At 43.9% G+C, this 16,146-nt stretch overlaps 1 protein-coding gene across 23 annotated transcripts in view; it reads left to right on the forward strand.

Moving 5' to 3' along the window:
- The first annotated feature begins 6,612 nt into the window (after positions 1-6,612).
- The window catches only part of SPTAN1 (spectrin alpha, non-erythrocytic 1), a 68,126-nt gene continuing 58,592 nt past the window's right edge, over positions 6,613-16,146 (forward strand). For 12 of the 23 annotated variants that reach the window (XM_076009085.1, XM_012772140.2, XM_076009091.1 and 9 more), the window contains exons 1-2: positions 6,613-6,715; positions 9,621-9,671. In XM_076009085.1, the coding sequence (XP_075865200.1) occupies positions 9,639-9,671 (33 nt within the window). In that variant the 5' untranslated portion in view covers positions 6,613-6,715; positions 9,621-9,638. The remainder of the gene's footprint in view (positions 6,716-9,620; positions 9,672-16,146) is intronic. The other 11 variants (XM_076009087.1, XM_012772142.2, XM_076009094.1 and 8 more) reach the window with 1 other exon arrangement.

Here is a 16,146-nt window from a genome sequence, read left to right on the forward strand (position 1 = left end):
GCTAGGATAAGAAATGGTTTTTTTCTTTTAGCACCTTCAGGATATTTATACTAAATGCAGTGTATAGCCCTGGATTAGAACCTGGACCAGAAAAAAAGATTTTTCTGTGTGTTTGTTTTTGTTGTGAAGGACATTAGGACAACTGATAAAACTTAACTGAGGCCTATAGATTAGAAAACAGTATTATGTCAACATGAATTTCTTTTTTTTTTTTTTCTTTTTCTTCAATTGAAATTGAGCAAAGAATCAACATGAATTTCTTTCTCTCGTTTTTTTTAAAATAGGGTCTTGCTCTGTTACCCAGGCTAGAGTGCAGTGGCATCATAGCTCACTGCAACCTCAAACTCCTGGGCTCAAGCAATCCTCCCACTTTAGCCTCCCAAAACAGTGAATTTCTTGATTTTGATATTAATAATTATACTGTGGTTATGAAAATGAATGTTCTTGTTCTTAGAAAATACACATTGAAGTAAGTTGGTATGATGTCTGCAACTTTTTTTCAAATGGTGGGGGGAATTCTTATACGTGTGTGTGTGTGTGTGTGTGTGTGTATGCACCAATGTAGATGTGCATGTGTGTATACACACAAAATAATAATGCAAATATAGTCAAAGTTTAACAAACAGGAATCTGGGTGAGGGAACATGGGATTTCTTCCTACTACAATAACTTTTCTGTAAATTTGAAATTATTTCATAATTTAAAGATACCTCTCCCTCCCACCCCCCAAGAAAACCATGCTTACAGTTCTGATGAAGTAATAATGAAATCAACTGTACTAGAACCCACAACCCTGAAAACAGGATGTTGGTGACTAAGGTTATCTTGAAACCATCAACCTGTAGCAAGGATGGAAAGTCGATTCTAACAATGTTTTGCAAAATAAATGACATTGGGGTTAGAATTCTTATTCAATGAAGAATGTAATTTTAGGACAAACTAGGATGGAAAGCAATAAAAAAAAATAAAGAAAAAATGTAAATAGTTAAAATTTTAATAGAAAAAATATTTTAAAAAAATGAATGTGATTTAAGTACTTGGAATGCTTGATGTGTTGAGCTAGAAGTTATGGGAGCACAGAAAATAGATTTGTTTCATCTAGGGCAGCTTTTTCCCATGTTTCTCTGCAGGGTTCTAAAAATGAATCTGGCAGTCAAATATTAATAACTTTGGGAAATACTCTGTTAAAGGTAATCTAGAGAAGTAATAGATGAAATAAGAATGGACTGCCAAATGTGGTGACTCATACCTTTAATCCTAGCACTTTGGGTGGCTGAGGTGGGAGAATTGCTAGAGGAGGGGAGTTCAACACCAGCCTGAGCAACATAGCAACGCCCCATCTCTACAAAAAAATTTTTTTGAATTAGCTGGGTGTGGTGGCATATGCCTATAATCCCAGATACTTGGGAGGTTGAGGCAGGAGGATCACTTGAGCCCTGGAGTTTGAGATTGTAGTGAGCTACGATGATAGCACTGCACTCTGGCCAGGACAACAGAGGGAGACTCTTTCTCAAAAACAAACAAAAGCATTTCAGTTGATGACTTGGTTGCTTCTGCTGTTTTTATGAGTATTCATATATTTAAATATATATCTTGTCCTGCCTCCTTAAGGTGAATTTCTAGATAGAACATTGCTGGGTCAAATGGCATGCAGGTTTTATATTTTGATCTATATTGCCAAGCTGCTGTTCCAGAAAGGTGCTACTTACATATGCTCAAAATGGGTAAGATTTCCAGGCAGAAATGAGGGGTGAGTGTTGGGAAAGAAGGACATTCTAATTGGAGGAAAAAAATGTGAACAAAAGCATGGAATTGGAAAAATAAAAAGAGGCTAACCTCAGGTCAGTGGAGAAAAGCAGTAGGAAATGATGCTGTGGAAAGGTAAATGGGCACAAGTTTGCAGAGGTTCCAGAATGTCTATTGAAATAGTTTGGGCTATTCTATAGGCAATGAGAAGCTATTGAAGTTTTTCGAAAAGGTTTGAAATGGTTTGGGAAACTGATAGTAATAGTGTGTTCAAGATGAGTAGGACAGATAGAACCGATCAGGCCTAAAGGGCGGTCTCACCAGGGACAGATGAGAAATAACTGGAGCCAGATGAGGACATCAGATTAGGGAGGGAAGGGAGGAGCTCACCTCTGCTGTCACCTGGAGTCCCATGCTCCCAGAGACTATCAGGCCACTTCTCTAATGTGCCTGATTTCAGAAGCAGTCACTTGTGTTTTACTTTGTTTTTGTTTTTGTTTTTTTTTTTTTTTTTTTGAGACAGAGTCTTGCTTTCTTGCCTAGGCTAGAGTGAGTGCCGTGGCATCAGCCTAGCTCACAGCAACCTCAAACTCCTGGGCTCAAGTGATCCTCCTGCCTCAGCCTCCCGAGTAGCTGGGACTACAGGCACGAGCCACCATGCCTGGCTGATTTTTATATTATATATATTAGTTGGCCAATTAATTTCTTTCTATTTTTATGGTAGAGACGGGGTCTCGCTCAGGCTGGTTTTGAACTCCTGACCTTGAGCAATCCGCCCGCCTCGGCCTCCCAGAGTGCTAGGATTACAGGCGTGAGCCACCGCGCCTGGCCTTACTTTGTTTTTTAATTGTGGTAAAATATAAAAGTTTAGGCCAGGCGTGGTGGCTCACACCTGTAATCCTAGCACTCTGGGAGGCTGAGGTGGGAGGATCATTTGAGCTCAGGAGTTCGAGACCAGCCTGAGCAAGAGCGAGACCCTGTCTCTACTAAAAAAATAGAAAGATATTAGCTCGACAACTAAAAAAAAAAGAATATATATATATATATATATATATATATATATATATATATATATATTGGCCGGGCGTGGTGGCGCATGCCTGTAGTCCTAGCTACTCAGGAGGCTGAGGCAGAAGAATTGCTTAAACCCAGGAGTTTAAGGTTGCTGTGAGCTAGGCTGATGCTACAGCACTCTAGCCTGGGCAACAGAGTGAGACTCTGTCTCAAAAATAAAATAAAATAAAAAGTTTAACCTTTTTTTAAAAAATAGATGAGGTCTGTCTCTGTTGCCCAGGCTGGATTTTAACTCCTGGGATCAAGCAAGCCTCCCACCTCAGCCTTTCAAATAGCATGCTGCCATGTTCAGCTAATTTTTGTAATTTTTATAGGGATGGGGTCTCCCTATGTTGTACCCAGCCAGTTTAACTATTTTTAAGTGTATAGTTCTGTGACATTAAGTACATTTACAATATTGTGCAACCATCACCACCAGTCATCTCCAGAACTTTTTCATCATTCCAGATGGAAACTGTAGCCATTAAACAATAACTCCCCATTCCTCCCTCCTCCCCCTAACCCCTGGTCGGTCACAATTGCCCTACTTTCTGTCTCTATGAATCTGACAATTCTAGGGCTCTCATATAAGTGGAATCATATATTTGTCCTTCTGTGTTTGGCTTATTTCATTTAGGTTCATTCAGTCACTGTGCTTTGAAGATCTACATGATTTCTTGCCAACTCTGACACTGCAGAATCAGCATGACTCTTCCCAATCAGCTCCCTTTAGGGAGGAAAGGTAGTGGAAGTGCTTGCCTGTTAACTTTGGAGGGGGTAGTGGTGGGGGAACAGGGGGCTCTCTCTCAGGGAGAGTGGACAAGTGACTTTTCATGGCCAGAACATGTGAAAACAATGCTTGTTTCCCAACAATTGACCTTTTTTTTTTTTTTTTTTTTTTGAGACAGAGTCTTGCTTTCTTGCCTATGCTAGAGTGAGTGCCGTGGCGTCAGCCTAGCTCACAGCAACCTCAAACTCCTGGGCTCGAGCGATCCTTCTGCCTCAGCCTCCCGAGTAGCTGGGACTACAGGCATGCGCCACCATGCCCAGCTAATTTTTTTTATATATATATCAGTTGGCCAATTAATTTCTTTCTATTTATAGTAGAGACGGGGTCTCACTCTTGCTCAGGCTGGTTTTGAACTCCTGACCTTGAGCAATCCGCCCGCCTCTGCCTCCCAAGAGCTAGGATTACAGGCATGAGCCACAGGGCCCGGCCACCAACAATTGACCTTTTTTTCTTTTTTTAGAAAAACAATCCTCCCACCTTTGTTTCAGAAAAAAAAAATTTTTTTTAGTTGGGGTCTTGCTGTATTGCCCAGGCTGGTCTCAAAGTCCTGGGCTCAAGTGATCTTCCCAAGTAGCTAGGGATGAGTGAGCCACCATGCCTGGCTACCCAACAGTCTACTTTTTGAACAACTTGGAAGGCATTTCAAACCTTCAGAGGACTCCTGGAACTAGAATAAAGAGTTTGGAATTCAATCCTACCCTCTGCTTTTCAAGAGGCTGGGAGAGGTGTGACTAAGAAGATGGAGTTGATTGGTTACAAAGCCACTATGCTATCCTGTGCTTTTCTGTTGTTTTTCCCCTGCTCCCCACATTTAGTAGAGTGTTAGGCATATGGTGAAATTGGTGGGAGGTGAGGTAGGCAGACAATAGAAAATGTGAAGAATGGCTTTTTAAATGGCTCATTTCCAGTGCCAAGTACAGAACAGGGTGGGTGAGTGAGTGGGAGCTGGAAAGGGCTGGGGATACTGTTTCTTGGCCATGTCTCAGATCAAAGGATCAACAAATAAGATTTTAGTTTCTGTATCAATACAGGGTTCTCTCTTAGATGTCCAGTTTCTTTTGCATCTAGCAAAAGCAGCAAAACTGCCATTTCACTATGGGGCCAGGGTCATTTCAAAGAAAAAAAAAACAACTCCCTTTTTAATAGCTCCTGACCACGGCCGTGAGATGCAGTCTTTGCTGGAGCAGAAGGTTTGGGAAATTCTGGAGAGCTGTGATTGCGTTAGCCATCCTGTACCCAGAGCTGAATATCTGACTAAATATTTTGCAGCTACTGGCTGGAGAAGAGGCCATGGCTGCCATTAGCTGTTCTCAGAAATGCACACCCCAGGGAGGAGTTACCAGGCCCTGTGTTCTCTACAGAGAAGATTGCAGGAAATGCCTCTCAGGCTCCTACATTTTTCCTCCGGATTCTATAAAGCAGCTACTGGGGTGTGGCCACTTCTTTTCTCTCTACTCCAATGCAGTGAGGGAACAGGGACATTTTCCCTCAGTGTCATAGCTACAGCCAGGGCAGTTTAGAAATCAGATTGCAGGTCCCAGGCATAGGAGAAGCAGCCAAACTGCAGAGGACCAGGAAGCTCAGGGCTGGGCCTGGGTCCAACTTCTGGTGCAGTGGCCAATGCTTTTATAATTATTTAAAGAGGAGGGGTGCTTGGTAACCAGGAGGCTGCGGCCTTCCGGAGCTGCAGAGCTCTCAGTCTGCCTGACTGCACAGGAATGATCTGGTTGTTACTCCCAATGGCTGGGGCCCAGCTGTCACCAGAATGGGGACAGGAAAAGGCCTTCCTAACCATGGGCTCTAGATGCAGAGTGTAGAGCCAGACCCTTAAACTGTGAGGACTGTAAGGAACAGAAATTTGGGGAATCTTATTTTTCTCCTCTCAGCACCCAGCATCCACCTGCATCAAAATGCTTCCCTTTCCTACTTGAAGGCAAATGTATATATAGTTTCCAAAAGAAGGTTCTGACTGCTTAGATTCAAATCCCAGCTTCTCCACTGGTAGCTGCCTGGGCTGGAGCAAGAGACCTTAACCTGTATGTCAAGGTGCTCATTTGTAAAATGGGGAAATAATGTCTACCTCATAAAATTATTGCAAAGATTAACAAAACTAAAGGTAACACACATGAAATGCTTAGCATAGTGCCTGGTACACGACCAAAGCTCAATTAATTGTGGCAGAAAGAACCTTAATGTCTTGTTTACGAAATATGACTAATGCATCTCATTACTTGCAACCTGTGAGAAAGCTTTTGCTTCAAGAATATAAGAAATTATTAACTCTCCAAATCTTGGAATGCCAGACTTATGTCTCAAATTAGTTGACTTTATTTTTTCTGATCCGGATTTAGCCTTTCCTCCTCCCACCTCCTCAAACCCAGGGCTCCAAGTCATCCTCCTTTGCCGCACCCCAGCCCCCACCAGAGTACGATGATGACTTCGGTCCCCAACGCCAGCCTCCTCCTCCGGAAAGTGGGCAGGAAAAGCACGAGGGTGATGTCACCCTTTGGGACTGGGCTTTTTTCCGGCCGGGGCGCGCAGCGTCCCCGGCCCCACTGCAGCGGTGGCCCCTGCCCCGCCCTCCGCCGCAGTCTTGGACCGGCTCCCAGGGGCGGAGGGGTGCGGTGAGGACGACTCTCCGCAGGGCGGCAGCGAGGGGCAGGATTGGAGGGCACGGGCTGCGGGAGGGAGGTGCGGCCGGAGCGTGTCGGCCTGCCAGGGCGGAGGCAGAGACTCCACTGCACCATCTCCCCCCACCCCTTGCGCGCGCCCCATTTCCCCATCCTAGCGCCGCCCTCCCCAGGCTCGCCTCTTCCCCCGCATCGCCGCTTCGGCTCCTTCCGGGACTGCTCGGCCCTTTCCGCCCTGGCAGTCGGGCGGCTTGCGGGCGGGAGCCCCGCCCCCTGCGCTCCGCCAGCGCGCTCCCCCGCCCCTGGTGCGACGCCGGGGCGCTTCCCCCGCGCTCGCGCCCGCCGGCCGCGGGAGCGCGCGTGGCCGCCTATAAAAGAGGCGGGGCGCGCGCGTCGCCGCCACTACCCGCTGCGGAGCGAGTGGAGCCGGTCGGGTCCCGTCAGTCCCTCGGCACCCCTCGCCAGGCGCACCCACGCCCCTCACCCCCAGGAGCCGGTGAGACGGGGAGCAGGGGAGCTCCGGGTGGGAGCGGGGCCCCTGGGCGGCAGACCCTGGGCGGGAGCCGGGCAGCCCCTGGGCGGGGCGGGGCCGGCGCGCGGACAGGTGAGCCGGGCGGGCCTCGCCGCTCCGTCGTGTCCGCCGAGGAGCCGGGCGAGCAGGCCGCCACCGCCTTTGTGGCGCGGGGGCTGCGAGGAGCCGCCCGGCCGAGGCTGGGCGCCGGCGGCTGGAATGTCATTGACGGGGGGAGGGGGGCGCGAGGCCGCCGGGTCCCTCCCCGCCACCCTCGGCTGGCTGCGGCCCCGCCCTGGCCCTTCGGGCTGCGGCAGGTGGGTGGGGGCTCCCTCGTCGGGATCTTCGCCATCTCCCTCCCTGCAGAGCGCTCCCCGCACCGCCCCCGGTCCCTTCCCTCGGCGGGGGTCCGCTTCTGCAGCTCGTTCTCCACGGCAGTGCTGGCCCACCCTTGAAGGAGGAAGAGCCCCGAGCATAGAGTAAAGGGCTCTTTGACCTTAATTGCATCCTGTGTGGCGAATCTTGGCCCTCTCTCTAGACGCAGAAGGGTCTGAGACTGGCCGTCTTCTTTTCTTTCCTTGTAATAAACATTTCTTTCCTCCCCAATTGTGATTTGCTTGTAAATAATAGGTGGATGCGGTGCCTGCTTGGTATGAGACCCAAATTAAATAACTTAATAGCTTTAGAGTTCTTCCCCCCTCCCCTGAGAATGGCTCTTTCGAGTCGAGGACGGTAAGTATATTTGTCAAAAATTCTACAACCATGCTAGCGTTGAATGATAGAGCAGTCTTTTGTCTGAAAACCGTTCCTGCGAATTTGATTAGATGGTTTCCAAAGAAAATTGCTTTTAAAGTCTTTCATGTACCAGAATAAAATATATTTTCAACAAAGGGCTTGTTAAAGTTAAGGGTTGAATGTGTTTGAAATGAAAATCCTGAATAGCCTGGAACGCTGGGTTGAGATGATGCTTGAACTGCTCAACACCTTGTCAGATCTCTTTTATATAATAGATCCTAAAATATTTAGGCCCTTTGTTCTGTCTTCATCATGGTATTTTAGAAAAACTTCACATCATGGCTGTCTGGGAAGAATAAAAGAGAGACCATATGAACTATTTTCATAATGTGTTGAGAAATTGCGTCGTCATAGCAATTGGACATAAGTAAAGCAGGATGTATCAAAGATGGAAGGGTGGGGGAGTCTTGCAGCCAGGAAACTGAAAATCTTAGGAATAGCAGCAGGAACAGTCAGCTCTATGAAGCCATTGAGCCAAGACTCCAACTCCCTAAACCAGTCGTTTATTTTCCCTTTCACTGCAGCCAATGCCTTAGATTTTTGAAAGGTCAAATTGAAGTCAAAGTTTAAAAAATATGCTGCAGGGGGAAAAAAGTGCTGCAGTAAGGGCCTCTGTGCAGGAAATTAACAGCGAGCCTCTTTTAGTAACTGGGCCAATAATTACTCAAAGGGACCCTCAAAGTGTGTTAACTATTATCCAGGGACCTAGGTGGAGAGACTGGAAAGGAGGAGTTGCTGTGTGATGGACAGTGTGAAGCAGTGCTCATAGTGAACCATCAACTTAGTAACTTCTTTTCTGATATGCTTTTGGTTTGGCAGAGTGTTTTGTAGTCATCTACTTAGAGACATCTGATATGTCACAGGCTCCAAAGTAAGCCTGTCAAGAGGTTAAGGTGGGGAGAGCTGTTTGAAGAATATCTTTTGGTTCTGTGAGTTAGAATTGTCTCTACTTTTCCTTATGTGCCTTCATCCTAAAGGGTGGGGCTGACGGCATATCCTAAGAAGTTGATCTCAGGAATGGTCTCCCATGTCCTGTCATTGCTGAGCAGGTCTTCCTTTGTAATCAGTGCTCTGTTGGCTGTGGGAGGACTCTACTAGTTATGCACGGGGGCTGCTGCAGCATGTCAGCTGTGGCTGTACAGTAGAGGAATGCAGCGCTCTGGTAGCAAATGCTGACTCCAGGAATGTGGAGGAGGACCGCATCGCTGATCACTTGGGGCAGTTGACTAGAGCAGCTGTGCGGTGAACCGTCACCTCCCTTCCACCTTTTTTGCATATTCCTATTGTACCAGTTTTGAACAGGAACTAGTATTTTGTAAAATAAGTATACTAGCAAACTAGGCCCAAGTCAGATCTTTGTAACTTGAGTTCTTGTTTATGATGATTTTATGAGATCATTTTCTTTTATTGCTGAATGGAAGGGGATTTAGGAATCATCTAGTCCCAGGATTCTCAATTTATCAGAATGTGGATGGAGAAGGGCATGCTTTTAAAAATTTATTCCATATTATTTTGACAAGTGGGAAACTGAGGGCCAAAAGAGTGTGACTTGACCAAGGCAGCTCATCTAGATAGATATTTACTGCCAAGACCTGGGAGCCTTGGTTATCTTTCCACATTTTAAATCACCAGTGGGATTTAGAATAAAGAGAAAGCCAGGTGAGGTGTTCAAGCCTGTAATCCTAGCACTCTGAGAGGCCGAGGTGGGAGGATCACTTGAGCTCAGGAGTTTGAGACCAGCCTGAGCAAAAGAGAGACCCCATCTCTATTAAAAATAGAAAAATTAGCTGAGTGTGGTGCACACCTATAGTCCCAGCTACTTGGGAGGCTGAGGCAGGAGGATCACTTGAGCCCAGGAGGTTGAGGTTGCAGTGAGCTGTGATGATGCCATTGCACTCTACCCAGGACAACAGAGCAAGACTCTCTCTCAAAAAAAAAAAAAAAAAGGGCTAAAGGGAAACCACTGAGAAAATACCTGGAATTGGATTTTTACAAGTGTATTAAGTACATTTAAATGTATTCATTTTATTTGAAATGATTTTGTTCAGTTTGCCCTTAGAAGCTTGTTATCTTGCTCTTCCCCCTCCCTCTTTAGACTCCACATTCCACCATCATGTTGTCATCGTTTCGTAAACGCAGAGTCCAGGTATTTGACTAGCATGCAGAAAATGTGTCGCCTCTTTGGTTTTGCCTGGCTTGCAGTGAAGACACATTTGTGTCAAAGAAGTTGGAAAAAAATCCTGCCTGCATGACCTTTCTGTTAAGCAGATTGGTTAGGATTTGTTTGGGATCTTTTTTTTTTTTTTTGGTGTTACGTTATCAGAAGTCTTAGTAAATTTACTCTAAAATTTCCAAAGCCTCCTGTTTTTTACCTTCCTCTCTTTCTCTTTAAGGCATGAATATATTAATTTCTTATCACCAGACTGGTGTTTGCATGTAGTGTTTGCTGATTTTTTATTGATTGCTACTTGGTTTTTATGAACCAAGGGACGAAACAGATTATCCTAGGTATTTGGAAAATATAATCTGAAAAGATATAGTAAAAATAGTATTTTTAAAATTTGACAAATACTGTAAACTTGGGTTTGTTTCCTCTTCCATTGACTTATTTCTTCTGCCACAATGCCTATAATGAAATGGAGCTTACATTTTCATATTTTTTTTAAAAAGCTCCCTTTATTGTTTACAGTTTTTGAGTGTTTCCTAAATCAGACCTTTTTCAAAAAGAAAAAAATGCTTAAAATTAATATCCCAAAATGAGAAATATAAATTTTGGACATTTTTAGTGATTATAGGTGATAAATCCAAGGTAGGCCCTTTTATAAATCAGATCAGTTAATTATTTAAATGAGGTTTATAAAAATGGGCCACATTATAATCTTTTCCTATTTTGAATCATAGGAACAATATGTTGCACTTAAATACCTTTCATCTGAATTTTACAGGTTCAAAGGTAAGTAGCAGCAAGATAGTATTTGGGAAACATTCAGAAGTAAGTTTTTTTCAATGTTGCTTTGCGTTTCTGGATTTTGATGCAATGCAGTATGAATCTTCTGCTTTCTTAAAGCTAAGTCCCTGCTCACCTCTGTAGAATTGCACTAATGAGTTGAAATGAATTAATCAATTTGAAGGCTGACATGTGGGTCCACAATCCTGATTGAAATGTGGTTTAAGCAAAAAATTTGTTGTTTTTATTCATGGTGTTAAAAGTCTTACTTTTTGTATTATTTACCTCTCTGCTTACCATCAGATATGCCACTAAAATCCACAGCTAAGCTGGTTTTGAGTTCATTTTGTTTGATCTGAAAATCAACTGGTATATAATTTTATGGGTGCTAACCAATTCTTTGGTGGTTTGTTATCAGGGGAGCCCTTCCACATCCATGGATATAGTTCTCTTGCTTTGCAAATCTAAAATTTGATAACAGACTGGCTTTCTAAGCCATGGAAAAAAGGCATTGTCGGTTCTGCACATTTGGGCTCTGACTAAGCAACAAAATAAAACTGATGAATGGTTTCTCTGACCTTTTGCTTTGGGGGATGTTTATGAATTTTTCCATAAAGCCAAATGATTTGTTCGTCCTGTTCCTAAAACTCACTTTCTTGTAAAACAATGTATCTGATGTCCATCCTGAAAATCAGAATTCATTTTATAGTACTCCAAATGCCTCTACATCCAGCACAGGTAGCTTACTGAAAGAGTATCAGTCCCAGTACTTTGCTTTTACTAGAGACTCCTTTCAGCTTCACTGTAATTTTTTTTTTTCTCTTTTGGGGTTTTATAGAGGAACTGATTGCTGAATTCTTCCACTCTCTAAGATGCATGTGAGGATGTCCTAAACCACTCACTTCGTAAGGGCCAAGTTGGCAGAGTCCAAAGCATTTGACCTTTGGTTTGAAAATGTTTGTATCTGCAGCCTTTCCTGTTGCTTAACACAGTGTGGTTCCTACCCACTGCCTCTACCCACTCCCCAAAGACAGATATGTCCCCTTGTATAGTGGGGCATTTAAAAATTCCCTAAGTACCAAGAACTGCCTCCGACAGCTGTCTGTTGGCATTTGTCAAGAAAATGATATTCATGTCTAGTCTCCTGTAGGAATCCATTTTCAGTTGATAGTGTGTATAATAAGTTTGTTTTGGATATGAGGAGTCATTCTGAGACATGTTGTATCTTTGGATTAAATAAAAAATTTCTAGGCCAGGTGCGGTGGCTCATGCCTGTAATCCTAGCACTCTGGGAGGCCGAGGCGGGCAGATCGCTCAAGGTCAGGAGTTCGAAACCAGCCTGAGCAAGAGCGAGACCCTCATCTCTACTATAAATAGAAAGAAATTAATTGGCTAACTAAAAATATATAGAAAAAATTAGCTGTGCATGGTGGCGCATGCCTGTAGTCCCAACTACTCGGGAGGCTGAGGCAGGAGGATCGCTTGAGCCCAGGAGTTTGAGGTTGCTGTGAGCGAGGCTGACGCCATGGCACTCTAGTCTGGGCAATACAGTGAGACTCTGTCTCAAAAAAAAAAAAAAAAAAAAAAATTTCTAGCCAAGATTCCTATCTTTTGACCCTCCTCGTCCTTTCCAGATATCTGGCAGTAACACAACAATGCTAACAAGTCTTTTTTATTTATTACAATAGAGGACTTAGTTGTAATTCCTGTTTTATCCCCCTGAGATCAGTTCACATTACTTGCTGAATGATGCAGCTAATATTTTGACTACTGCATTGCAGCATTTATAAATAGCCTACACCTTCAGTCTTCTCCAATAATATTTGCAAAAATATGACCTTTTTCTTCAGTTACCTTAAATGGGAAGCTGTCCTTAAACATGTAGACAAATATTTAGCACTTCATTTCTTTTCCTTCAATCTCCCTGTGCACAGACTTGATTGGCAAAATCAGAGTCAGTTGGTTGCTTTGAGATAAGCAGTCAGTTGATTGCACTTCTAGGAAGTCACCTTCCTTGTGGTTTTTAGGCAGTTAGTGGAATGATAGGCTGGTATGGTTGGAGTTTGTTCTTTAGTGGCACATTTCCCAGCTTTTTCCTTTCTTGAGCCCCCAAAGGTGTTAATCCCATATGGCTGGGAACAGCCTGGAACATTCTCTGTGGATTCCGCCTTATCAGTATGCTGCATATTGCCAGAGCAGGGCGGGGTTCTTGCAACACACAGCCTCAGTCACGGAAGGAATGTGGTGTGCACAGGCAGCGTCCAAGAAATTCCAGTAACTCCGACAGTTTTGGGTGAGAGGTTGTAGCACCTTTGGGTGGCAGTAGTTCTTGGTGCTATGAGGATTTTCATGTGTTTAATGTAGTCTTTGGAAATGACCCTTTTAAGAGCAAAAAAACCTGGAACTCATGTAGACAAACTAGAGACAGTTCACTATCAGGACGAGAGTGGGCAAATTTATTAACCCATAATCTATTTTGGCATCTCCTGTAATCATGCAAATGAAAATTCTGAATGCCACCTGCAGTGGGAATGCATTGGTGACTTTCAGATGCCCGCCTCCCCAGAAACAGCCAGCCGTGGCTTGGCAGAGCTCCCACCTACTGACATCAGCTGATCTGCAGGAAAGAAAAGTCCATTATTGCCTGACCAAAGCACTTGGTATAGAATTGACTCATTCTACTTCACTGGGGCGACAAAGAGGTCCTTTTAGGTTGGTTAATTTCATCAAGGCCTCGCTGGACTGCCTCCCTGGATTGGTAGGGTCCAGTCAGCAAGCTGGGCCCAAGCAGGGGACTTGCTCAGGTGTAGCCTTTGCAGTGCTGTGATGGAGATTCTTTTTTTTTCCCATTGTAAAGGGCTGCTCTCAAACATGATTTCTCAGGGATTTCTATAGCAGCTAAAGGGTTTTAGAAATGCAGTGGATCCTGTGATAGAAGCCAGGACAACGCCATATACTTTAACCCTGAAGACTTAGGGAGCTGGTATAATGTAGTTATTATTCCATGCATAGCTATAGCTTCTTTGGAAAATTTCTTTACAAGCAAATTTTGTAAGCAAGCAAATTAGGTTCGTAATTTCCCAGTGTTTTTCTATCTTAACTGTTTCCTGAGGAATGAGAACAAAGGAAGTATGTAAATAAATGATTCTAACCCTACTTATTTAGTAATATAAGAAGATTCAATTATAAAAAAAAATAATTTTGATTTTTTTAAAAAATGATGAATATATCCCCTTCCCATTTTTCACTCCAGAGTAGGGATGGAAAAGAGAAGAGGGAGTGAAAGGAATTATTAAATAACCAAACAACAATAAATAAATAACCAAACATCAATAAAGAATATGCCAGCTCTGATCATGTTAGGAATCACTGGTTCTTGGATGCTAGCCTGGGAACTAGAGGATCCCAGGTTGCCCTGGGCTCTGCAACTGGCTTACTCTCCTGACTGCTTAATTGTAAAGTGATAGCAGTTTCTTTATTTCCAGGTTCAGAATATAATTGGCCCTGTAATATGTGCCAAGTCCTGAGTTCTGTCGTCAGAAAGTAAGAGTGAGATACGGTCATCTTTATAGTTCTTTAAAGAACTCCTCAGTGTGGTGGGGAGAACACAGTGGTTACATAGCAGAAGTGATGGTGCTGAAGACAGATGAGAAATGAGGCTGGTAGGGACTGGAGATCGATGATTTAGAGACTTCATGGAGGACAAGGTATTTACTTTAGACTGAGAGATGCCTACGATACTAAGGGGTAGGGTTGGGAGTGGGAGAGAAGAGTGCATTACTAGCAAAGGGAACTTTTTGAGCTGAGAAATGAACCCTGCTCAGGGCCTGGAATTGGGGCTGGTGAGGGAGTTTGATGTGAGATAGGGCTGGAGGAGACAGGTGACTAGAAGGTGACTGAGTGAAGCCATGTTTAACGTCTAGTAAATATGGTTGGTGTGTTTGGTACTTGTCCAAACTATGCCGACATACATAGGGCAGCAGTGTAAACTAGAACTGCCTGTTGTAATTAAATATTATCACAGAAACTCTGCTGTGAGCAGACATGTAGTTTTTCAAGGTCACCCTCAGTTTTTGGTTTTAAGGGCTCTCTTGACATCTGTTTTAAAAATAGAAAATACGATTTTTAGACACAGCTATCCACTGAGGATACAAAGCTGTGCCTTCTTGAGCTTTATTTCCCCGAGGTTCCGCCCTATCCTGGTGAAAAGAGCAGCTCCTTTCTCTGAGCACACTGCCATGTGGTCAGTCCAAGATTAGTAATTAGGACTTACTCATTAGGGTGAGTGCCTGGTTGTATAGCTGTAGTCAGCACATTCTTTGTTTGCCATTCTTGTCACGAATCTACCACTTACCTGGACAGAATTCCAACTTTACAATCTAGGAAGTGAAGGATTCATTATTGAGCTCCCTCCCCACCCCTTCCAAATGAACTCAGGGCTGCTGCATGGCTGCTCCAGCACTCAGCATGTACTTGGCCATTGATTTAACAAACATTTCTTAATGACCTGTGTGCTAGAAATCAGGGATACAAAGATTAGGTTGCTGAGTCTAATCATACCATGGGAAGTATATACAAGTGGTTTGCAAATCTACAGAGAAGTTGATTACATCTGAGGAGGGTACAGTTTAGTGAGGAGGCAGGAGCCTTCAGTTTACTCATTTCAACTGGGTGTTGAGATATAAATAGAGGAGTTATCCAAGCAGAGAAGAGACATGGGACATTGTAGCAAAGAATGCTTGTGCATATGGCTTGGAGTTTTAAAGGGAACCTTATATTTTGGAGAAGAAAGAATATTTCTATATGCCAGCAGGGTAGGAGGGACAAGTGAAAGATACCAGGCAGGTATGTTGGGCCAGATTGTGAAGGTCCTGCTAAAGAGGTAGATTGTTTTCTCTGTCTGAAGGGAGCTATAAAGGATTTGGGAGTGGCATGGCAAAGAATGTTTCTTTTTGGGGTAAAAAAAAAAAAATTAAACTATGTAGAAAAACAGTAATACAACAAAAATAACTGCTTGATATGTGGAGAATAATTTCCAATGGTGATGTGGTTAAAATCACCTGGTGTACTCTTCCCTAGGAAGATGACCTCTGATTGAGTGCAGACAGTGCTTTCTCACAACCGCTGGAATCCCTAGGGAGCTGGGATGTGAGCTAGAAACTCTGGCCTCACCCCGGTCAGCTGGAAGAGTTGTTTGCCTCCCAGATGGATGTGGGCAGCCCTCTCACAGGCTGCATTCCTCATCTGTAGCCCGCTCACCCTTTTCTGTTAGCTGGAGCAGGTGACAGGGTAACAGAAGTGCTCCTAGATGTTTCCCGGGTAACACAATTTTATACCATTTATGAATTACAGAACAGTACTGGAAGGGACCCTAAAGCTTATCTGGTCTGTTTCCTTACCAAACCCAGAAGCCTCTCTGTAGACTGTGATTTTAATGTCAGTAGGGGCTTGTAACCATGTCGTTTTTCCTGCTGTTTATAGTCACTCTGGGAAATTGAGGTGTGGAGAAGGAAGGTGACTTTTTACATGGAAGGTCACGTGTTACTGACAGGTTTAGAAGATTTTTGTCATTGACCTATACCTGTTTCCTTCTGTGATCCTTAATTGGTTAGAGGATAAAATGGCTTATTCTTGATAAGATCAAGTAGCATATGCTGGGTTTCTCACATAAATA

Source organism: Microcebus murinus, chromosome 12, assembly GCF_040939455.1.
Source record: "Microcebus murinus isolate Inina chromosome 12, M.murinus_Inina_mat1.0, whole genome shotgun sequence".
NCBI lineage: Eukaryota > Metazoa > Chordata > Mammalia > Primates > Cheirogaleidae > Microcebus > Microcebus murinus.